General features: G+C 44.1%; 1 protein-coding gene across 1 annotated transcript in view; it reads right to left on the bottom strand.

The window, feature by feature from the left end:
* Positions 1 to 25,536, bottom strand: part of LOC124778185 (proteoglycan Cow) — a gene marked incomplete at its 5' end in the record, with an annotated part of 288,452 nt that extends 262,916 nt beyond the window's left edge. The window contains one exon of the mRNA XM_047253627.1: positions 25,395 to 25,536. Coding sequence (XP_047109583.1) covers positions 25,395 to 25,536 — 142 coding nt within the window. The remainder of the gene's footprint in view (positions 1 to 25,394) is intronic.
* Between the last annotated feature and the right edge of the window lie 886 nt (positions 25,537 to 26,422).

Consider the following 26,422-nt stretch of genomic DNA (forward strand, 5'->3'; position numbering starts at 1 on the left):
CCACCGTACGGTGCGTGGCGGAGGGTACCCTGTACCAGTGCTTCTCATTTCCCCTCCTGTTCAACTTGAAAACAGACCGAGGGAAAAACGACTGTCTGTACGCTTCCTTATAGTCCCTTATTTCTTATACCTTATCTTCGTAGTCCTTACGCGCGATGAATGTTGGCGGCAATAAAATCGTTCAGCAGTCAGCTTCAAATGCCGGCTCTCTAAACCTTCTCAGTAAATTTATTCGAAAAGAACGTCGCCTGCCCTCCAGGGATTCCCATATCAGCTCTCAAAGCATCTCCGTAACACTTACGTGTTGATCGAACCCAACGGTAACAAATCTAGCCGCCCCACCTTCGAATTGCTTCGATGTCTTCCTTCAATCCGACCTGGTACGGATCCCAAACACTCGAGCAGTACTCAACAATAGGTCGCTTCAGCGTCCTGTATGCGGTCTTCTTTACAGGTGTTCAACTCTTTCCTGGAATTCTCTTAATAACCTGGTGTCGACCATTTGCCTTCCCTACCACAGTTTTCACATGCTCGTTCTACCTCATACTGCTTAGCAACGTTACTCCCAGATATTTAAACGACTTGACTGTGCCAAGCAGGGCACTAGTAATACTGTATCCGAACGTTTAACTTACATTTGTTCACATTTAGGGCTGTTTGTTCTGGGGAAACTGCCCTGTACTGATGGTGCAGTGCTTACCAGGCGGGTATTGCCTGGTGTTCAGTGTGATATTGCTCCTTGTGTTTGAATGAGTCTGCGTGGTGGCAGGAGTTAGGTTTGACAGGGAGGTGAGCTTCCTGTGGCCCTGCTACCTATCAAGCAAGAAGACGGATGAAAGGGTCTCGGGAAGTTCTCGCCTTGTTGTAAAACTTCACTGTGTGCTCTTTAAATCTGTCAAACACGAGTTTCTCGTCAACCGCATGTATAGGTACACCGCTGTGAAGTTCCTCGGCGCACGCTATATCCGTCCTGAAGCTTTGTTTTGGAGACGGTGGACTTTGCTGCGATGAATCTTCGCATCTGTTCCCACAGACAGGGCAGCCATAGTCCATTATCGGCCGGATGTAAGACGTATAAATCTGAAAGTCACAGAGTGTTGGTCGTATTCTTGTGGACTTCATCGACATGGTGCTTTCATACCAGTCGACGGTCCAAAGTCCCGCATACCAGTCGACGGTCCAAAGTCCCGCCTAGGTACTTTACAGTTGGTGTACATGGAATCGGCAGAGTTGAAGACCGTACTGTTAGTGATGTTCGGTGGACGTCTCCTAGTCAGGAGAGGAGCTTAACTTTTTGCAGCATCAAAACCCATGTTACCTGGGTGTTGCCCATCGTTCGATGTCAGTGGAGGCAATCTGTAGTTTACGCTGTACGATGTGAAGAACGATAGAATTTTTTTACTTTACTTATTTCCTGCTTTATTTTCGTCATATATTGAGAAGGTTATTTCGGACTAAGTTTTACTGTTTACGTAATGTAGTTCTCACGAATATGACTGCTATTTCCATTTCATTTCATTCACAGTGCCATGGATATGATACACGAACTGGGGTGGCAGTCAATGAAACAAAGGCGTTTTGCGCTGCGGGAGAAGCTTCTCATGAAGTTTCGATCACCAACTTTCTCCTCAGAGTGTGAAACTATTTTGTTGGTACCCACGCACATAGGGAGAAATGGTCGTCATAAAAACATATGAGATATCAGAGCTCGCAAGGAAAGATTTAAGTGTTCGTTTTTCCCGAGAGCTGCTAGAGAGTGGAACGCTACAGAAGTAACTTAAAAGTGGTTCGATGAACTCTCTACCAGGGGCATAACTGTGAAGTGTAGAGTAATCTTGTACATGTAGATGTTGTATGCTTTCTTATTCGTTAATATATTGACTGAATTCATTTTTCCGAACGAGGTGGCGCAGTGGTTAGCACACTGGGCTCCCATTCGGGAGGACGAGGTTCATACCCGCGTCCGGCTGTCCAGATTCAGGTTTTCCGTGATTTCCCTAACTCGCTCCAGGCAAATGCCTGGGTGGTTCCTTTGAAAGGACACGGCCGATTTCCTTCCCCATCCTTGACACAATCCGAAACCGATGAAAAATACCACTATCTGAACAGTGCTACATTTTACGATTTCGGCGTGTACCGCGATTAATTACGTATCGCGTTGCTCATTAACCGAAACTGCAGTTTGATTCATTAAGCTTAAAATTTTGATATGCAGACCGGTAAGGTATGTACACGCCGTTAAGATATCGCTGCCCAATGTAGACAGCACAGACTGTTTAGTGCGTACCACGAACTATGAAATCAAACAGAAAATATGTTAACGCATTTTCGTGTCGTGTATTGACATACAGATCTCTAATTGTGAATGTGCGGTTTTCTAAGCACTGTTTGATTGAAGTGATTACGTAGACAGCTGTGCACGGCACGAATTGTTCGGTATAAATCGTCGACTAATGATTCACGGAACAATTAACTTGATACACGTCCGTAGTGTGGACGGATATACTGTGAAAAATGCAGCGCCATGGTCTTATAGTAAAGCATATAAATCTGAAAACTGTGGCTAAGCTGTGTAACACACATTATGATGCTAGGTATGTCACGCGTTTAAGAAAATAAGCGTGTCTTATGTTCGTCGCTGCACGGAAATACGCAAAACCGGAATTAATTCTGCAAACGTCGAGCGTTGCTGTCAGATTCACAGCAGACGGTCACAATCAAGGAGCTTAACAAGACGGCACCAGTTACTGGAATGCAAGCTCAACGGTCGGTCGGACGTCGACGACTCGCCGGCAGCATAAGATAAGCGGAAACTGTGGTGAAGGAACATTGACTAAGAGAGGCTGCGAGCTGCATTGTTCTAATCAGTGACGTAAAAGAAAAACTCATTATACACGGTGGTCCATTGATAGTGACCGGGCTAAATGTCTCACGAAATAAGCATCAAACGACAAAACTACAAAGAACGAAACTCGTATAGCTTGAAGGGGGATACCAGATGGCGCTATGGTTGGCCCGCTAGACGGCGCTGCCAAAGGTCAAACTGATATCAACTGCGTTTTTTTAAATAGGAACCCCCATTTTTTATTACATATTCGTGTAGTACGTAAAGAAATATGAACGTTTTAGTTGGACAACTTTTTTCGCTTTGTGATAGATGGCGCTGTAATAGTCACAAACGTATAAGTACGTGGTATCACGTAACATTCCGCCAGTGCGGACGGTATTTGCTTCGTGACACATCACCCGTGTTAAAATGGATCGTTTTCCAATTGCGGACAAGGTCGATATCGTGTTGATGTATGGCTATTGTGATCGAAATCCCCAACGGGCGTGTGCTATGTATGCTGCTCGGTATCCTGGACGACATCATCCAAGTGTCCGGACCGTTCGCCTGATAGTTACGTTATTTAAGGAAACAGGAAGTGTTCAGCCACATATGAAACGTCAACCACGACCTGCAACAAATGATGATGCCCAAGTAGTTGTTTTAGCTGATGTCGCGGCTAATACGCACATCAGTAGCAGACAAACTGCGCGAGAATCGAGTATCTCAAAAACGTCGGTGTTGAGAATGCCACATCAACATCGATTGCATGCGTACCATATTTCTATGCACCAGGTATTGCATGGCGACGACTTTGAACGTCGTGTACAGTTCTGCCACTGGACACAAGAGAAATTACGGGACGATGAAATATTATTTGCACGCGTTCTATTTAGCGACGAAGCGACATTCACCAACAGCGGTAACGTAAACCGGCATAATATGCACTATTGGGCAACGGAAAATCCAAGATGGCTGCGACAAGTGGAACATCAGCGACGATGGCGGGTTAATGTATGGTGCGGCATTATGGGAGGAAGGATAATTGGCCCCCATTTTATCGATGGCAATCTAAATGGTGCAATGTATGCTGATTTCCTACGTAATGTTCTACCGATGTTACTACAAGATGTTTCACAGCATGACACAGTGGCGATTTACTTCCGCCGGCCGAAGTGGCCGAGCGGTTCTAGGCGCTACAGTCTGGAACCGCGCGACCGCTACGGTCGCAGGTTCGAATCCTGCCTCGGGCATGGATGTGTGTGATGTCCTTAGGCTAGTTAGGTTTAAGTAGTTCTAAGTTCTAGGGGACTGATGACCTCAGCAGTTAAGTCCCATAGTGCTCAGAGCCATTTTTGATGTACTTCCAACATGATGGATGTCCAGCACATAGCTCGCGTGCGGTTGAAGCGGTATTGGTTGGTTCAAATGGCTCTGAGCACTATGAGACTTAACACCTGAGGTCATCAGTCCCCTAGAACTTAGAACTACTTGAACCTAACTAAGTTAAGCACATCACACACATCCATGCCCGAGACAGGATTCGAACCTGCGACCGTAGCGGTCGCGCGGTTCCAGACTGAAGCGCCTAGAACCGCTCTGCCACTCAGGCCGGCGAAGTGGTACTGAATAGCATATTTCATGACAGGTGGATTGGTCGTCGAATCACCATACCATGGCCCGTACGTTCACCGGATCTGACGTCCCCCGATTTCTTTCTGTGGAGAAAGTTGAAGGATATTTGCCATCGTGATCCACCGACAACGCCTGACAACATGCGTCAGCGCATTGTCAATGCATCTGAGAACGTTACGGAAGGCGAACTACTAGTTGTTGAGAGGAATGTCGTTACACGTATTGCCAAATGCATTGAGGTTGACGGACATCTTTTTGAGCATTTATTGCATTAATGTCGTATTTACAGGTAATCACGCTGTAACAGCATGCGTTCTCAGCAATGATAAGTTCACAAAGGTACATGTATGACATTGCAACAACCGAAATAAAATGTTCAAACGTAGCTACGTTCTGTATTTTAATTTAAGAAACCTACCTGTTACCAACTGTTCGTCTAAAATTGTGAGCCACATGTTTGTGGCTGTTACAGCGCCATCTATCCCAAAGCGAAAATAAGTGGTCGAACTAAAACATTCATATTTCTTTACTTACTACAGGAATATGTAATAAAAATGGAGGTTCCTATTTTAAAAAACGCAGTTGATATCCATTTGACCTATGCCAGCGCCATCTAGCGGGGCAACCGTAGTGCCATCTGGTTTCCCCTTCAAGCTAAACAAGTTTCGTGCTTTGTAGTTTTTTCGTTTGACGCTTATTTCGTGAGATATTTGGCCCGGTCACGATAAATGGACCACCCTGTAAACGAAATAGCAGTGACTTTTCTTGGTAATACATTTTACGCAATTATAAATTGTCATATTTTAATGTTATTACAATATATTTTTCAATTTATTTTTTCATTCAGGAAAATAGTTAAAACTTGGCTTCATTCACTGACTTATTTCGTTCCATAATCATAATAACTTTGTAAACTCATTAACTTAGGACGCACTTCTTATTATTGGAAACAACTGTTATTAATACCAATGAAATAAAAGTTAAAAAGTTTTCTTTTCAGTCGCTATTTAACTGTCAAAGTTTCTTTACTTTTGTAGTTTGCGAGTGTTCAGCTGCATTTGAATCTTTTATTGCTTTACATTTGATCTCGTACAAATTATTGTGCTGGGTTGATGAAGTTTGCACCCTGTCCATTATCCGCTATTACATTAACAGGCAGTAGCACGACGCGAGTTGTTCGGTTTGCTTAGCGGAATATATTATCAATGGTAATCTGTTTGATTTAGAATAACGGTTGAGCGCTCGCAATGTTATAGGTTTTGGGTAATTACTTGCATGCGTGAGTGTAATTTTCAGTTACGTCGAGGAAAAAGAGTATTTGTGGTTGCAGTTTTCTTAAAATTTCAAGGTGCGAGAAATTTGGGGAAACGTATCGGGATATTGTCTGTCAGAGTAGTTGAATACAGTCGGTTCTAGCTCAGTCGATCTTCGAGAAACTGCTGTTTCGGATAATACAGTTATATTTTGTGATCCATTAGCTTCATACTGGCTACCAGACACCGGCTCCGTCACGTGAGTGGTATCATAGGCGTAGACGTATCTTCTGACACGTGGTGACATAGAGTAGTCGGCTGTAAAGGCATTATAAAAGGCAGGTCCTATTATCTACACCTGTGGTACGCCTGGGCGGACTGCTTGGGGCGTTGATTCGCGGTCCTGAAGACGCAAGTCCTGCCTTGGAGACAATCCGCGAGTAACTTCACAATACTTCGCATACAATATAAAGGCGAGTCATACATCAGTGAGTTGAGGCATTTTATGTATCTCAATTACAATTTGCTCAAATATTTAGGTTTTTTACTAATTTGGAAATAATTTATATATACACATTTGTCTACATATCTCACATGATGCTACTGATTGTGTATGCTGGTAGCTTACATCTACCATACATTCTACAGTTTGTCATCTGCAAAAAGTATTTTTTTTCTCTGTTGACTGATCATTTCCGACTGGAAATCGGTATAGATCGCGTTATTTAGCGTATTACTTACAGTTTTTGATGTTGTGTTCTTTTCCTATGTTTTTATCCTTGTATTTCTTTAGTTGTTGCTGTTACACACGCATTTCGTATAATTTGTCAGCGAAGCAAAGGGTTTCTGCCGCCATTTCAAGTGTTGTTATGGATATGTGGAGTTCATTTGATTCTATTTGTGACTGTTTGTGGCGAGGTGCACCAATTTAAAGACGACGTTTCAAATGGTGTTGAGTAATGGGAAGAGAATTAAACTTTTGGGGGTGACGATATGCATTTTGGGGTTAGGGGCCGTTATTTATATAATTCTTCTATTGTGGCAAAGAGAGTTTTGTCTTATTACACAGTGATGTGTCATCGTTTAATACTGTCTGTCCTTGGGCTATTGATCTTTGGGTGTAATAATTTATCTCTCTCGTTAGCTTTGGAACAGGATGTTACTAGTTTTAAGGAATTTTAAATCAGTTTATATGTTCGTCGGATGGTGATTTTGCGGTGTAGATGACAAGAAAATGAATGGGAGCAATTACTCCTCAATGCCCTGAGATGTTCTACATATCTGGCTCTAAAATTTCTATCTGTTTGGCTGCCGTATACTGACTGACAGCAACTGTAAGTGAATTGGTATACTCCAGACTGGCTGTATCTATCGGTATCGACAGTATGTCATCCAGGTCTGTTCTGCCTCGTGCTGCTGGTTTGATTATGCGCGCGCGCGCGCGAGCGTGTGTGTGTGTGTGTATGTGTGTGTGTGTGTGTGTGTGTGTTTTATTGGTAGAAGAAATGGCGGCCAAGAACACAGTCTGGTTACCTGAGAACCCTTGCGATGACTCCAGAACCCTTAACATGTGTTCACTAACCCAATTAAAATTACTTTTACGCTTCATTACGGATATTACGTGCACACTTTAATTGCGTTAAGTATGGTAACTTTGAACCTCTAGATCACGGTAACAGATAATGATATCAAAAATAAGTTTCAAGATTCCCTGAGAAAACCAACTTAAAAAATTATGACAAAAATTACGACGCTCTGCCATGAATAGAAGTTATACAAATGGCCGCAACCACAACTGGTATTTCCGTACAAAAAAAGAAGATTGTTTCGGGGTTTTCTCAGGCACCACCCATGAAGAAATGGTGCTTTTATAATCCGCCTAAGGTCCAAGGTCCACAATAGACCACACCTAATTCAAATAACCAAACGGTTTGTTCAATTTGCCTGGTATGGAGGAAGAGTTGTTGTTGTTGTTGTTGTTGTTGTGGTCTTCAGTCCTGAGACTGGTTTGATGCAGCTCTCCATGCTACTCTATCCTGTGCAAGCTTTTTCATCTCCCAGTACCTACTGCAACCTACATCCTTCTGAATCTGCTTAGTGTATTCATCTCTTGGCCTCCCTCTACGATTTTTACCCTCCACGCTGCCCTCCAACACTAAATTGGTGATCCCTTGATGCCTCAGAACATGTCCTCCCAACCTATCCCTTCTCCTGGTCAAGTTGTGCCACAAACTTCTCTCCTCCCCAATCCTATTCAATACTTCCTCATTAGTTATGTGATCTACTCATCTAATCTTCAGCATTCTTCTGAAGCACCACATTTCGAAAGCTTCTATTCTCTTCTTGTCCAAACTATTTATCGTCCATGTTTCACTTCCATACATGGCTACACTCCATACAAATACTTTCAGAAATGACTTCCTGACACTTAAATCTATACTTGATGTTAACAAATTTCTCTTCTTCAGAAACGCTTTCCTTGCCATTGTCAGTCTACATTTTATATCCTCTCTACTTCGACCATCATCAGTTATTTTGCTCCCCAAATAGCAAAACTCCTTTACTACTTTAAGTGTCTCATTTCCTAATCTAATTCCCTCAGCATCACCCGACTTAATTCGACTACATTCCATTATCCTTGTTTTGCTTTTGTTGATGTTCATCTTATATCCTCCTTTCAAGACACTGTCCATTCCATTCAACTGCTCTTCCAAGTCCTTTGCTGTTTCTGACAGAATTACAATGTCATCGACGAACCTCAAAGTTTTTATTTCTTCTCCATGAATTTTAATACCTACTCCGAATTTTTCTTTTGTTAACTTTACTGCTTGCTCAATATACAGATTGAACAACATCGGGGAGAGGCTACAACCCTGTCTTACTCCCTTCCCAACCACTGCTTCCCTTTCATGTCCCTCGACTCTTATAACTGCCATCTGGTTTCTGTACAAATTGTAAATAGCCTTTCGCTCCCTGTATTTTACCCCTGCTACCTTTAGAATTTGAAAGAGAGTATTCCAGTCAACATTGTCAAAAGCTTTCTATAAGTAAGGAAGAGTATAACGTTTAAATTTTGGGCACTTTACTGTATGATGGCTACAGTATGCCTGTTCTTCCGATCCGTATACAAATGGTCACTAGGCCAAGGTCTGACCAAAACACTTGACCCCTTATCTCTGATCAATAGAACGCGAGATACTACCCCTTGAAAAACCGCATTTAGGCGCCTGGCTTTCTGAAACATTGCTACTGTGCACTTTCCTGCACGGACCGATGTTGCAAAGTCAAATTATTGTCTTGGAAGACGTAGCAACTTCTGTACCGTGTACGTTACTAAAAACTACTGATGTACTATAGTTCAATTCTTTTATCTTGGCGGTTCGCGCATGCCCGCCCAGACGCGGGAGATTGCTGTGTTGCCAGTTGTACGTGCTAAGAGAAGCAGCGCAATAGTATAGCTCGCAGACTTACGTTTAGGGGGGAGCGTGCAGTTTGTGAAGTAAAGCCACAACGGCCGCATTAACCCTTTCGCTAATACAGAGACGAGCTCGCAGCATTTGTCATCACTGCACTGCTCGCCCGTGCAGACACATGGTGTTTCGACTGCTTTGTCACACTTTATCATTCGATTTCACAAAAACTATTTGGCACAAAAATTTGATTTTTACACATCTTCTTGACTGATACCTTCCCCCCATAAATGACTTAATTTTGTTTCGATGTTCAACGCAGTTATTGTGCAGCATTAGATGTAGTAAACCACTGCACGAAATTTTGCAGAGGTTGCAAAGGTAAAAGTCCATAGCGTATACTTTCTGTATGGTCAATTTTAGTTGCTACTAGAAATTTCAAAAAAATACATTCAAACGAAAAAAATTCATGAAGTAAGACACTTCGATATTGTTTTTAAATAAAGAAAATATTAAGCACCAAACAAGGTTTGAACTCAGAACCTTTCACTTGGCAGCCACTCACTTCAACCATTACACTAACACAGCTCGTCATTTAATAGAACTTCCGGAGGACTTTAAAATGTCACGCAAAATACCGACAGATACTGTTGGTATGACTATGAATTACTCACGTTTCGTCTAAGTACAATAGGAAATAAACAATTACCGCTGTTCTTTATTGCGAAAAAGCGGTTAGTGAGAATGACACAAACACCTTTCCTTGCTATTTCCTGAATTAGGAGTCTTATTGCTTGTTTGGTTTAATTAATTAATAGAATATGAAGCAATTGGTATAAAGAATGCTTTTTCCAAACTTTCTATAAAATAAAGTCTGCTATCAAGACATCGCTTTTGTTCAATTACTTTATTTATGACTGAACGTTTCTAAAACTGAAGACACTCGTCCGTGCTCTGCACTGCAGTCGAGCTCTGGCAACGTCGTTCTCTGTTCATTGGCCGACAGTGTTTTGTGACGTCAGATGCGCAGAACGAACCTAAACTGGGCCGCCGTCGTAAATGACACGCACTTTAGATAAGCATTATATTTTGTGATTAACCTACACATTGGTAGTACCCAGTCACTACGAACGCCAAATTTCGGGTCTGGGAGAGGGGGGGTGAGCTAAGTGACTTGGGCGTGTGGTCCACTTAATGGCAGACGCCCCTGGCTAGGCGCTACCTCGTGTCGCTGCGCTCATTTACGGCAGAGCTGCGGGCCATTAAGTGGGGGAGATGGGGGAGGGGGGAGCAGGTTTGTGAGGTCTCCCGGCCAGCGCCACCGGCGGCAGTAACGCCGCACTAAACATTTCATGGCGGGGAGCCGCGCGTAAAACAGGCCGACAAGTTGCTTCATAAAGGCCCGGCAGGCAGCCGCGCTGTGTCCAGGTCGGGTCGACACGTGGCCGTGCCGAGAGGTGAGCCTACGTGTCGTGTTACACGCTGTCCACCCACCACTCTGGCGACGCCATACAACGCCCTCACCTCAATTTCTGTTCTGCATCTTCTACTGAACTGAAGTAACAATTAAATGATTTTTGTTTCTACTCCGCCTTATGCAAAACACCATCTGCTTCTGTTCATTCACCCAGGCAAGTTGCGACACCTACGTATCATCTTCTGTACGTCAAATTTATTTCTGTAAACCATGATGCAAAGTTTACTGTCGTTTATCTATTGTAGACCTAAAAATTGTAAGAGGTGCATTTTGTTTGGTTTCCTTCGTTTGCTCACCTGAAAATGACATTGCTAGTGAAAACGCGTTCTACAAATAGATTTCTGTGCCTTTTTTGTCGTCTTGACAGCATATCATCAGCAAAATAATCATAAAGGAAATCTGTATATTTTTGAACTACTTTTCGTGCGTAGTGTTCATCATGTTACTGTACTTACGTTTTCCGTCCTGTTTTCACATCTTTTTCCTCTTAACTTTTAGTCCGCAGCTCATGGTCTCGTGGTCTCGTTCACGCTTCCCGAGCACGGGGTCCCGGGTTCGATTCCCGGCGGGGTCAGGGATTTTCACCTGCCCCGAGATGATTGGGTGTTTGTGTTGTCCTCATCATTTCATCGTCATTCATGCAAGTGGAAGATTGGGCTGAGAAAAGATTGGGAATTTGTACAGATGCTGATAACCGCGAGTATGGAGATATACGTGCCTGCTCAAATCATATTTTGTGGAAAATATGTCCCAAGCAAAGGAGAGAGTGAAATTGTATTAATTAAAAGGCTTGAAAACACTGCAAATAATACCAGTAGGTCTTGTATCCACTGAAATGACAGCCGAGTCTTAAGAGTTAATAACAGGAGCAAACTTCACGAGCACAGCAAGGAAAAAGTTACGTGGTCTCACTACAGTCTGCACTTTTATTCTTCTTGTTTGTAACCTAAAGTCATTTTCTCCAGCGTCTTGTAGCATCGGTGACTAGTTACTGACCAAAGTTTAGTTTACACCATCGTCTTTCTTTCTTAACCTTTCTCGAGAATCGCAAGCAAATAATTATGTTCTGGCGGTCCGCATCTGGTTCCTTGATGAAATTTAAGGCTCCAATGTTACAGTGACAAATAGTCTACAGATTCCTGTAGATCAGTGCCCTTGAGTTTGGTGAACAAAAATATCAAGCGTCCAACAGACCGGGGAGACGCATTGAATTTTGCGTCGAGGAAAAATTTGCAGCCTGATTGCAAAACTTGTTCGATGTTTATCTTATTTATGGCGGTTCTCGCGATAATAGAAAAGCTTTTTCCTAACCCAATTCCAAATACTAATGATTTACTGCTTAGATATGTGCGTGGCACGTTTTCTTCAACAATACACACTTCTCAGTTTTATGTGAAGTTCAGTTTGGTTTTATGTTTCTTAGCACTGATAACGTTTAGCCTCGCAACTCTAATATTTCTGAGTAATATCTTTTTCTGGACATTAGTCCAAACTTGTGACCAGTGTGTGTGAGGATATTTCATTGCCATAGGATGCTAAGGACTGCGCTAGAATCTTTGTTGTAGACTTCTGCTAAGGCCTGCTACAGTGTGTCCACTCGTAAGTAGGTTATTTCTATGTGGTAGATGTGGACATATTTTACGTTGTTTTTTTTTTAATGAAATTTGTGGTAAGGTCTTATGGGACCAAACTGCTGAGGTCATCGGTCCCTAAATTCTGCGCTCTGGACCGATACAGACCGGCAGCCTTGGACCTGGATGTTGAAACATTTGGAAGATCTTTTCTGTGCTGCTTTCTGCGCCCTCCCCGAGTATCATGCTCGTAACTTAGTCATCCAAATGTTGTCTCCGGGTCATGTTGCAATGAAGACCACCCTCACAGTGCAACCATAACCGTTCGCTGACTGACACACACACATACACACACACACACACACATACACACACAAACACAAACACAAACACAAACACACACACACACACACACACACACACACACACACACACACACACACTCTCTCTCTCTCTCTCTCTCTCTCTGTGTGTGTGTTTTCGCGTTCCTTTAACTGCCACGTGTTACGTTGCCAGCCGCATTTGGCGCTATAGGGCACATTGGGCTCACATCTTGTGACATCAGTGTTTCTGTGCAGCACTGGGAGATCTTTGGTCACATGCTTCCGCACTTCCGTTCACTTCACCGACATGATAGTATGTTATGTTGCTTCATCTATCTCGTGCTTAAGTTTTGCAGAGTAGTGTAGTACATTTTTTCTTGCCAAGGGCATAATACTGAAACTGAAATGGAACGTAGCAAAACATGCACAACGGAAATGACGTCCTGTAAACAATTTATAGCCAGCGGAAAAATGCTCTTATCGGAGCACAGAAGATGCAAACGTGCTCCTCTTCGTTTACAAGACTCTGAGAAGTGGTTTACCGGCTGCCTCAAAAAAATGTGTATGAAATCTTATGGGACTTAACTGCTAAGGTCATCAGTCCGTAAGCTTGCACACTACTTAACCTAAATTATCCTAAGGACAAACACACACACCCATGATCGAGGGAGGACTCGAACCTCCGCCGGGACCAGCCGTACAGTCCTTGACTGCAGCGCCCTAGACCGCTTGGCTAATGCCGCGCGGCCGTCTGCCTCATTCTACCTTTCTCAGCATCTACAAAAATTTTCCCAAAAAGAAGTCAGGCGAACATAGTAACGCCTTTTTGGGTATGTAACATGTGACTCATCTCAAACTCGCAGAGGCTCCCGTAACTCGCTCACACCCACTAATCCATCGCTGTAAGTCGCTCATATCGGGCTGCTCCAAGTTATCCTTTCTCACTCACTCATTCAGTCCAACTCTTCGCCTCTCTCACCACCACTGTCTCCCTCTTGCTGTCTATTACTACCACTCTCTCACTCCTTGCTTCCTACTGCTGATCTTGTCTCTTCACTGTCATTACCTCTCACTTCCTCGTTGTCACTGTCATATATTGTCTTATTATCACTATCTCTCACCCACTTAAACTTTCTCTTTATTCCTCTCCCCCCCCCCCCTCCCACCCCCTGGCACTGTTTCCTACACTCCCTTCCTAGCACTCTTCCTTTCAGTTATGTCCCACTGCCACTGTGCCCCTCTCTTTCTCTCACACTGCCGCTGTCTCCTTCGCTCTATTTATAACACAACCAGTGTCTATTACCTTCCAGTATTTATTATATTTCCGTCTCTTTGTGAATATCTATTTGTCACTACCACTGTCTGTCAGCATAAAAAAACGCGAATATGTTGGCATGCCAAAATTTTTGAGAAAATTTGTAACGGTTCTGAGGAATGCAGAACAAGACAGCTGGTGCCCTACTTTTCAGTCCGTTTTTTAAAGCAACAGGAAGATACGAAACTTCCTGGCAGATTAAAACTGTGTGCCGGACTTAGACTCGAACTCGGGGCCTTTGCCTTTCGCGGGCAAGTGGTCTACCATCTGCGCTACACAAGCACGACTCACGCCCCGCCCTCACAGCTTTACTTCCTTTACTTCTGCCAGTATCTCGTCGGGGCTTAAGTCGTGCTTGGGTAGCTCAGATGATAGAGCACTTGCCCGCGAAAGGCAAAGGTGCTGAGTTCGAGTCTCGGTCCGGCACACAGTTTTAATCTGCCAGGAAGTTTCGTATCAGCGCACACTCCGCTGCAGAGTGAAAAAACTCATTTTGGAAACAGGAACATACTCTCCTATTTTGTGATCCAAAACAAGCACTTTTCCGCTAGTTCCCTTCTTTTCCCTGTTCCAGCAGGGCACGTAACTCTTATGAAATGAAATGTATTGATCAGTAAAATTTAGGTAAATTAATTTCGTGCAACGTATTACCTGTTTCAGGAATGTCTGCACCTGCATCGTTCATGATGTAAAAAGCACCAGTTGTTTAAGTTTTCCGATGCTTAGCAAGACGCGTTTTGAGAATTTATTCACATTTTCAAGTGAAGTTTGTCTATTTGTTTACATGACTATGTTTGTTGATGTTTGCATACGTGATTTTCTGCTTCTCTCGAGCCTTTTTGCGGCTAGAAGGCACAACACCTTCTAACCGCAAACAGACGCGAGAGAGGCAGAAAATCAGATACGCAACCAACACCAAACATACTCACGCAAACAAATGCACAAATGCACTTGAAAATGAAAATAAATTCTCGAAACGCGTTCTGCTAAAAATAAAAGCATAATTAACTCGCGCAGTTTTCATTATTAAAAAATTTAGGTAGTTTACTTATGTGAAACTGAAATAAAGCAAAACTAATTTACACCTCAGACCAGATTTAATGTAGAAAAGAAATCCATGTGCTTCAGTAGTACAGCACGGGTACCCAGATGATAATGGAGACATTTTACAGCATATTTCTCCGTGCTACGTCACTTAATAAACTACGTTTTCGCCTCACACCGGATTTTACGTCCGTATTTTACGTGTACAAGTAGGACAACTTTGACATTTGTAACTCGAAAACGCATAAGGATACGGTGAAAAATTTCAAGATTGTTCGAGATTGAGATCTTACCGACATATCGTAAAAATTTCAGCCGTTTGCTGTACACAGCCATCTTGGAATGCTCGACTGGGTTTTGATCCGCTGGTGACAGCGAAAACATAGTAAAAAACCATTTTTGGCCCTTTCCGAGGAACCACAGATGAACTAATGGTGGCTGCAGAAGTCGCACCAAGCCCACCATACATAACATTGAATGAAAAGCGAACGAATCGAATTGCTCCATTTACCTAAGCAGAAGAAAGTGTATAATTATCATACTTCGTGCTGCAGAGTAGTGACACGAAGACAGTCGTTCTGTTGGGTATACAGATGATCCAAGAGCTATCAAAACCTTGACACTGCGTTTTTATCGCCAATAGAACCCGAGGTATGAGCACTGGAAAATGCAATTCTTGTGCGCGGCGTTTTGGAACACACTAGGTACGCATGCTGTCGCATGCATAGCGATGCGGTGTGTGGACCCGTTTCTCAAGAAGTAGCTGTGAAGTAATCGTGTGGATTTACAGTGTGTAACTTAATTCACTTCCACCTGGCTCCGACTCTGTACGTGTGCAGAGAGAGAGAGAGAGAGAGAGAGAGAGAGAGAGAGAGCAGAGGCACTGAAGGGAGTTTGGCTCCCGGAAGCGGATTCAAGGCATCTCTGCATCGCGCCGCTCCTAAATTCTGCGAGGATATCTCGCGCTCTCCCGCCGAACGGAGTAAAAAATGGGATTTACGCCTCCCTCCTGCTGTAGCTTCCGCTCTTGCTTCTGCTCCAGAAAAAAGAGATTAACGCCGTGATCTGAGGAAGGCCCGTGTCCCGCGAGGGAACGATGGTAAACAAAGCAGCCGCCAGAATGCTAAGGCCGGTGCAAAATCGTGCGCTATGCTTATCCGTCTGGTAAATACGTGGAAACGTGTATGATGCTATCTTACGAGAGGCTCAAATTCAAAGACACAGTATCGATAGCAATAGACAGATTCAAACCGCATAAGTTAATAGAGACGGGACTGATCCACCAGGGTACACAAAACACGTCAGAACACTGTTGCAAAAGCAACGAAAAAAGCATGCCAAATTCAGAAGAACGCAAAATCCTCAAGACTGGCTAAGTTTCTCGGAAGCTCGAAATTTAGTGCGGACGTCAATCCGAGATGCTTTTAATAGTTTCCACAATGAAATATTGTCTCAAAATATGGTAGAAAACCCAAAGAGATTCTGGTCGTTCAAGTACAGAAGTGGCAAAAAACAGTCAATACCGTCACTCCGCGATAGCGATGGAAATGTTACCGATGATGGCGCCACTAAAACGGAGTTACTAAATACAGTTTTCCGCTATTCCTTCACAAAAGAAGACGAAGTAAATATTCCAGAATTCGAAACCAGAACAGCTGTTAGCATGAGTGACATAAAAGTAGATATCTTAGGTGTTGCGAAATAACTTAAGAAAGGCAAGTCTTCCGGTCCAGACGGTATACCAATCAGGTTCCTTTCAGAGTATGCAGACACAAAGCGCCTTTCTTAGCAATCATATGCAACCGCTCACTTAACGAAATGTCTTTTCCTAAAGACAGGTCACACCAATATTCAAGAAAGGAAATAGGAGTAACCCATTGAATTACAGACCCATATCACTGACCTCAATTTGCAATAGGATTTTGAAGCATATACTGTACTCTAACATTATGAATCACCTTGAAGAAAATGACTTATTGATACATAACCAACACGAATTCAGAAAATATCGTTCTTGTGCAACACAACTAGCTCTTTATTCCCATGAAGTAATGAGTACTGTCAACAAGGGATCTCAGATCGATTCCATTTTCCTAGATTTTCAGAAGGCTTTTGATACCGTTCCTCAAAAGCGACTATTAATCAAATTGCGTGCATATGGAGTATCGTCTCAGTTGTGTGACTGGATTCGTGATTTCCTCTCAGAGAGGTCACAGTTCGTAGTCATAGACGGTAAATCATCGAGCAGAACGGAAGTGATATCTGGCGTTCCGCAAGGTAGTGTCATAGGCCCTCTGCTGTTTCTGATTTACATAAATGATCTAGGTGATAATCTGAGCAGCCCCCTTAGATTGTTTGCAGATGACACTGTAATTGACCGTCTGGTAAAATCATCAGACGATCAATTCCAATTACAAAATAATCTAGAGAGAACTTCTGTATGGTACGAAAAGTGGCAATTGGCACTAAACAAAGAAAAGTGCGAGGTCATCCACACGAGTACTAAAAGAAATCCGATATATTTTGGGTATACGATATGTCGCACAAATCTAAAAGCTGTCAATTCCACTAAATACCTAGGAATTACAATTACAAACAACTTACTTGGGGAAGACCACATAGATAATATTGTGGGGAAAGCGAAACAAAGACTGCGCTTTGTTGGCAAAACATATAGAAGATGCGACAAACTCACTAAGAAGATAACCTACATTACACTTGTCCGTCCTCTGCTGGAATATTGCTGCGCGGCATGGGATACTTACAAGGTAGGATTGACGGAGGACATCGAAAAAGTACAAAGAAGGGCAGCTAGCTTCGTGTTATCGCGCAATAGGGGTGAGAGTGTCACTGATATGATATGCGAGTTGGGGTGGCAGACACTGAAACAAAGGCGGTTTTCTTTGCGGCGAGATCTATTTACGAAAATTCAGTCACCAACGTCCGAATGCGAAAATATTTTGTTGACAGCCACCTACGTAGGGAGAAATGATCATCATAATAAAATAAGAGAAATCAGAGCTCGAACGGAAAGATTTAGGTGTTTCTTTTTCCCACGCGCCATTCGAGAGTTCAATGGTAGAGAAGTAGTATGAAAATGGTTCGATCAACCCTCCTCCAGGCACTTAAGTGTGAATTGCAGAGTAACCATGTAGATGTAGGCGTTGACTAAATAACGCATCACTTTTTTCTGAAAGCAGGTGGCTTTTATTCAGGATTCCAGTACACCCAATTATTCCCCACTCTTTTGGCCACAAAATCCTATTTTTCAGCATATCCGTTCAATGGGGCGGCATTCCGCCACCGTACTGAGACGGCCTGAATGATTGCCTGCAACCACGCAACTGGTCGACGTCTTGCTACATCAATAACCTCTCCGTCATCCATGTACTGCTTCTCGCAGAGTGCGTCCTTCATTGGACCAAACAGACGGAAGTCGGAAGGTGCTAGATCCGGCCTGTGCGGTGGATGAGAAAGAACGCTCCAATGAAGTTTCGTGAGTTCCTCACGCGTGCGCAGGCTTGTGTGAGGCTTTGCGTTGTCATGGAGAAGGAGGAGTTCTTCTGCATTTTTGTGGCGACGATCACCTCGAATGAGAATGTCCGCACGTTCCAACATTCCAAGAGCGAGAGCTGTGTGCAGCCGGCCAGCATGCGGGAGATCGGACAGATTTGCGCAACCTTGTTATGACGATAATACACACGTCGCACAACGACTCACCGTGGTTTTGTTCACCGCCAGGCCATCTTACACATCCTACAGGCTACTGTTCTCCCACAAAAGAAACTCGATTCCAGCGCTCTGTTTGGAACGCACCTCCTTTACAGACGTCACTTTGAAGTCCACATACAGCGTGTTACAAAAAGGTACGGCCAAACTTTCAGGAAACATTCCTCACACACAAATAAAGAATAGATGTTATGTGGACATGTGTCCGGAAACGCTTAATTTCCATGTTAGAGCTCATTTTAGTTGCGTCAGTATGTACTGTGCTTCCTCGATTCACCGCCAGTTGGCCCAATTGAAGGAAGGTGTAATGTTGACTTTAGTGCTTGTGTTGACATGCGACTCATTGCTCTACAGTACTAACATCAAGCACATCAGTACGTAGCATCAACAGGTTAGTGTTCATCACGAACGTGGTTTTGCTGTCAGTGCAATGTTTACAAATGCGGAGTTGGCAGATGCCCATTTGATGTATGGATTAGCACGGGGCAATAGCCATGGCGCGGTACGTTTGCATCGAGACAGATTTCCAGAACGAAGGTGTCCCGACAGGAAGACGTTCGAAGCAATTGATCGGCGTCTTAGGGAGCACGGAACATAACCCTAATGTCAGCGTCAGAGAAGTTGCTGCTGTACAAGATAACGTTGATGACGTCACTGTATGGAGAGTGCTACGGGAGAACCAGTTGTTTCCGTACCATGTACAGCGTGTGCAGGCACTATCAGCAGCTGATTGGCCTCCACGGGTACACTTCTGCGAATGGTTCATCCAACAATGTGTCAATCCTCATTTCAGTGCAAATGTTCTCTTTACGGATGAGGCTTCATTCCGACGTGATAAAATTGTAAATTTCACAATCAACATGTGTGGGCTGACGAGAATCCGCACGCAATTGTGGAATCATGTCATCAACACAGATTTTCTGTGAACGTTTGGGCAGCCATTGTTGGTGATGTCTTGATTGGGCCCCATGTTCTTCCCACCCACGCTCAATGGAGCATGTTATCATGATTTCATACGGGATACTCTACCTGTGCTGCTAGAACATGTGCCTTTGCAAGTACGACACAACATGTGGTTCATGCACGATTGAACCCCTGCACATTTCAGTCGAAGTGCTCGTACGCTTCTCATCATCAGATTCGGTGACCGATGGATTGGTGAGGCGGACCAATTCCATGGTCTCCAAGCTCTCCTGGCCTCAATCCTCTTGACTTTCATTTATGGGGGCATTTGAAAGCTCCTGTCTACGCACCCCGGTACCAAATGTAGAGACTCTTCGTGCTCGTATTGTGGACGGCTGTGATACAATACGCCATTCTCCAGGGCTACATCAGCGAATCAGGGATTCCATGCGACCGAGGGTGGATGCATGTATCCTCGCTAACGGAGGACATTTTGAACATTTCCTGTAACAGTGTGTTTGAAGTCACGCTGGTACGTTCTGTTGCTGTGTGTTCCCATTCCATGAGTAATGTGACTTGAAGAAAAGTAATAAAATGAGCTCTAACATGGAAAGTAAGCGTTTCCGGACACATATCCACATAACATATTTTCTTTCTTTGTGTGTGAGAAATGTTTCCTGAAAGTTTGGCCGTACCTTTTTGTAACACCCTGTATAGCGCCGCCATCAGTTGGAACTTCACGAAGCTGGAGTATTCCACGATGTCCCACAACAAATTCAGAATTTTTTTCAACCGAAATTGGCCGAGGAAAAAAAGTATTGCATTACTCGCCCCTCTTGATGATGATGATAATGATGATAATGATGATACTGATGATAATGATGACTGTTTTGTTAGGCTCTCAACTGCGCGGTTATCAGGGCCCGTACAAATTTCCAATCTTTACTCAGTCTAATCTCGCCACTTTCATGAATGATGATGATGACGATGAAATGATGAGGACAACACAAACATCCAGTCCCCGGGCTGAGAAAATCCCCAACCCGGCCGGGAATCGAACCCATGACCCAGTGATGCAGAGACAGCAACGCTAGCCAGTAGACCGCGATCTGTGGACCTCGCCCCTCGTATGTGATCTAATACCAGCCATTTAGGGTCCTTCTGAAAGCACCTCTCTCTCTCTCTCTCTCTCTCTCTCTCTCTCTCTCTCTCTCTCTCTCTCTCTCTGGCTGTCTGGAATTGTGGAGGGACACTCAAGTAATCGTTCGTCTTGTTTCATCTCCGTCAGTGAATTTGGGCGTTTATTTACCATCGCTGAGGCACCCATTTTTCAACAGTACAGCGAAATCATCAGCCTAGAAGAAAACGTTAAACCATTACTGTAGAAAATGTCTTGGTTAAAAACAGTATGTATACATTACTTTCATTTTGCTGAGGCAGTTGTTGGGCCCTAACATATTCTCATACCTGAGTTACTTTGGCTTTACGAAAGGTCATTATATACGCATTTCTGACGCTGCGCTTGATAGTGGAAGCGAGACAATAAAAATCAGGACTCATTTCTAGGCTTTGTCGACGTAGAAAAAATACTTGAAGAAAAAGAGGGGTAAACTGTAAAAAATATGTAGAAGTTCCGAATACTAATACTGGAAGACCAAGAATGGCGTACACGGACTGAAAAGGATGTGATACGGGGATGGAGTCTACTGTTCAATGCAATTACAGAAAAAGAAGAGAGTTGCAGGAGGGGGAAAGGATATCAGTGAGAGTCGATGATGACAGTTTTTATTCTGAATGAAAGGGACCGACTGATTGAAACGTAAAGTGTAATAAGTAGAGAATATAAATTACAAGTAAGCCGAAGAAAGACTACAGTAATGAGCAGCAGCAGAAATGGGGTAAGCGATATACTTAACACCGAAGCTGGAGAGCAAGAAGAGCAAGAGGTAGACGAAGTGAAGAAATTCTTCTATCACCTTGGAAGCAAAATCACACACGACGCACGATGAATGGAGGGCAAAGAAAGTAGACTAACACAGGCGAAGAGGGCATTCTTGACCAAGAGAAGTCTACTAATCTCGAACACAGGCCTTTATTTGAGGAATAAATTTCTAGGAATACGCGTTTAGAGCACAGTCATGTATGGTAGTGTCTCAAGGACTATAAGACAACCGAAAAAGAAGAGATGCGCAGCTTTTGAAATGTGGTGCTACAGAATATTGGAAATTAGTTGGGCTGATAAAACGAAAAATTAGGTTCTCCACAGAAACGGCGCGGCAGGAAAGTGTGGAAAAAATTCGGTAGAGAAAGGGGGAAGGATGGTAGGACATTTGTTAAGACATCGGGGAATGACTTCAATGGTAGTCGAGAGAGCTGTAGAGGGTAAAAACCGAAGGGGAAAGACAGAAATTGCAATACATCCAATAAATAATTGAGGATGTAGGTTGCAAGTGCTACTCTGAGATGAAGAGGTTGACAACGGAGAGGAATTCGTGGCGGGATGCATCAAAGCAGACGGAAGACCGATTAGAGATTACGTCTCTTTCGGATCAAGTGATACGTAGAAACAAGAATTAGTGTCGCTTTTCATTTGTTTGTGCGTGTGGGGTGCTGCGTAATAGATGTGGAACGGCGATCTTTAGTGCAGAAACAAACAGTACGCATCAAACCACTAGTAATCATGAACTGGGGCTGAAATAATAGAGTTGAAACTAGAATCGACAATACATTTTCTGGGAAGTGTTTGTACAGTGTTCACCGACTGTTTAGGGTACTCTGGTAAATATTTGGTGCTGCGAAATATTTTCCCAAATTACATAACATGTCGCTAATGCAGCAGTGTGTTTTGTGCAGACTGGGTCAGAAAAACGTTTCATAACAGTAATCGTCTATTAAAGTGTTAGCAGACAGCCGCATTGGCTGTGCTTACTCGAACAACATATTAGGCTGCTTCTGAACTGTGGCTCTTAGGTCTAGTTGATGTTAAAGCTTTAAACATGGCTGCGTTGTCAGCGACCGTTACAAGGTAAAATTAAAACAACTGCAGCGCTCGGACGCGAAAATGACGTCTTTTTGACTAGGTTTAGGCCGCTTCTAAGAGTGCCTCATCAGAAATAAAACATTTAAAACTGGCGTGTCACGTATAAAATAAATATGAAGGGATAACGCTTTAGTCGCGCAATATTAAAATAGAAAACATAGAGGCAGGCCACTAAGGGCTGCACCACACGTCCAGCTGGGTAGCATCAGACTCTGGCCGCACATCTGGCCCAAACCTAAGTCAAAAAGACATCATTTTCGTGACTGAGGGCTGCAATTGTTTTATTTCTATCTAGTTGATGTGTATATCCACTCCTAAGATCTGCAGCGGATAGGCACTTGGTGCAGGGAGTGGCAACTGACCCTTAACATAGACAAACGTAATGTATTGCGAATACATAGAAAGAAGGATCCTTTATTATATGATTATATGATAGCGGAACAAACACTGGTAGCAGTTACTTCTGTAAAATATCTGGGAGTATTCGTGCGGAACGATTTGAAGTGGAATGATCATGTAAAATTAACTGTTGGTAAGGCGGGTACCAGGTTGAGATTCATTGGGAGAGTCCTTAGAAAATGTAGTCCATCAACAAAGGAGGTGGCTTACAAAACACTCGTTCGACCTATACTTGAGTATTGCTCATCAGTGTGGGATCCGTACCAGATCGGCTTGACAGAGGAGATTGAGAAGATCCAAAGAAGAGCGGCGCGTTTTGTCACAGGGTTATTTGGTAACCGTGATAGCGTTACGGAGATGTTTAATAAACTCAAGTGGCAGACTCTGCAAGAGAGGCGCTCTGCATCGCGGTGTAGCTTGCTCGCCAGGTTTCGAGAGGGTGCGTTTCTGGATGAGGTATCGAATATATTGCTTCCCCCTACTTATACCTCCCGAGGAGATGACGAATGTAAAATTAGAGAGATTAGAGTGCGCACGGAGGCTTTCAGACAGTCGTTCTTCCCGCGAACCATACGCGACTGGAACAGGAAAGGGAGGTAATGACAATGGCACGTAAAGTGCCCTCCGCCACACACCGTTGGGAGGCTTGCGGAGTATAAATGTAGATGTAGATGTAATTTAGGTACGCAAGTTTGACTGCAGTATGCCATAGTTACTGAGAAGAGCAACTTGAATAACACACTACTGGCCATTAAAATTGCTACACCAAGAAGAAATGCAGATAATAAACGAGTATTCATTGGACAAATATATTATACTAGAACTGACATGTGATGACATTTTCACGCAATTTGGGTGCATAGATCCTGAGAAATCAGTACCCAGAACAACCACCTCTGGCAATAATAACGGCCATGATACGCCTGGGCATTGAGTCAAATAGAGCTTGGATGGCGTCTACAGGTACAGCTGCCCATGCAGCTTCAACACGATACCACAGTTCATCAAGAGTAGTGAATGGCGTATTGTGACGAGCCAGTTGCTCGGCCACCATTGACCAGACGTTTTCAATTGGTGAGAGATCTGGAGAATGTGCTGGCCAGGGCAGCAGTCGAACATTTTCTGTATCCAGAAAGGCCCGTACAGGACCTGTAACATGCGGTCGTGCGTTATCCTGGTGAAATGTACGGTTTCGCAGGGATCGAATGAAGGGTAGAATGGTTCAAATGGCTCTGAGCACTATGGGACTTAACTTCTTCGGTCATTAGTCCCCTAGAACTTAGAACTACTTAATCCTAACTAACCTAAGGACACCACACACATCCATGCCCGCGGCAGGATTCGAACCTGCGACCGTAGCGGTGGCGCAATTCCAGAATGTAGCGCCTAGAACCGCTCGGCCACTCGGGCCGGCCTGAAGGGTAGAGCCACGGGTCGTAACACATTGAAATGTAACGTCCACTGTTCAAAGCGTCGTCAATGCGAACAACAGGTGACCGAGAAGTGTAACCAATGGCATCCCATACCACCACGCCGGGTGATACGTCAGTATGGCGATGACGAATACACGCTTCCAATGTGCGTTCACCGCGATGTCGCCAAACACGGATGCAACCATCATGATGCTGTAAACAGAACCTGGATTCATCCGAAAAAATGACGTTTTGCCATTCGTGCTCCCAGGTTCGTCGCAGGCGCTCCTGTCTGTGATGCAGCGTCAAGGGTAACCGCAGCCATGGTCTCCGAGCTGATAGTCCATGCTGCTACAAACGTTACAGCCGTTACAGCCATGCGGATAAGATGCCTGTCACTCGACTGCTAGTGATACGAGGCCGTTCCGTATTACCATCCTGAACCCACCGATTCCATATTCTGCTAACAGACATTGGATCTCGACCAACGCGAGCAGCAATGTCGCGATACGATAAACCGCAATCGCCATAGGCTACAATCCGACCTTTATCAAAGTCTGAAACCTGATGGTACGCATTTCTCCTCCTTACACGAGGCATCACAAGAACGTTTCACCAGGCAACGCCGGTCAACTGTTGTTTGTGTATGAGAAATAGGTTGGAAACTTTCCTCATGTCAGCACGATGTAGGTGATGCCATCGGCGCCGACATTGTGTGAATGCTCTGAAAAGCTAATCATTTGCACATCACAGCATCCTCTTCCTGTCGGTTAAATTTCGCGTTTGTAGCACGTCATCTTCGTGGTGTAGCAATTTTAATGGCCATTAGTGTACTTTCACTCCGGATTCGATGCCTTATCCCAAATTAGTACCAAACCATTAGAAACACGGTATTTTTTTAATTAGACTACTAGTCGGAGAGGAAGTGGGGAGGGGTGTGTGTTTTAAGTTCTTGGTAGCTTGCCGACCATTCGCCCAGCACCGCGCGCAGCTGTTTAGCACACAATGGCAGCACAGTGGCAGGCAGGTCGTCAGCAGAGAACTGCGCCTACTCACTGCTGGGGTCGTGGATCCAGTGCTTCTTCTCGGCGGTCTTCCCTCCGCCGGCAGCAGAGTTGCCGTTGCCGTTGCTGTTGCTGTTGCTGCCGCTGCTGCTGGGACCGCCGGTTCCGCTGATGGCGCGCCCTTCATCCTGCAACAACAAAGGCACTTCTTACCACACGCTCTCAATCAACTCGTGAAACTAGATTGAAGCGCCAAAGAAACTGGTATACGCATGTGTATTCAAGTACAGAGATATGTAAACAGGCAGAATACGACGCTGCGGGCGGCAACGGCTATCTAACATAAGTGTCTAGCGTAGTTGTTAAATCGGTTACTGCTGCTACAGTGGCACGTTAAAAAGACTTAAGTGATGTTGAGTGATGGAACACAGCATCTCCCAGGCAGCGATGAAGTGGGGATTTTCCCGTAAGACCATTTCAAGAGTGTACCGTGAATATCAGGAAGCTTGCAAAACATCAAATCTCCGACGTTGCTGCGGCCGTAAAAAGATCCTGCAAGAACAGGTTCAACGACGACTGGATAGAATCGTTGAACGTGACAGAAGTGCAACCCTTCCGCAAATTGCTGCAGACTTCAATGCTGGGCCATCAGGTGTCAGCGTCCGAGCCATTCAGCAAAACATCATCGATATGGGCTTTCGGAGCTGAAGGCCCACTCATGTGCACTTGATGACTGAACGACACAAAGCTTTACGCCTCACCTGGCCCGTCAACAGCGAAACATGCTGCCTGGTCGGACGAATCAAGTTTCAAATTGTATCGAGCGGGTGGATGTGTACGGATATGGAGACAACCTCATGAATCCATGGTCCCTGCATGTCAGAAAGGGACTGTTCAAGCAGATGGAGGCACTGCAATGGTGTGGGGTGTGTGCAGTTGGAGTGATATGGGACCCCTGTTACGTCTAGACACGATTCTGACAGGTGGCACGTATTAAGCATCTTGTCTGATCACCTGCATCCATTCGTGTCTGTCGTGCAATTCCAGCACGACAATGCGATGCCCCACACGTCCAGAATT

The sequence above is a fragment of the Schistocerca piceifrons genome, chromosome 1 (assembly GCF_021461385.2).
Source record: "Schistocerca piceifrons isolate TAMUIC-IGC-003096 chromosome 1, iqSchPice1.1, whole genome shotgun sequence".
NCBI lineage: Eukaryota > Metazoa > Arthropoda > Insecta > Orthoptera > Acrididae > Schistocerca > Schistocerca piceifrons.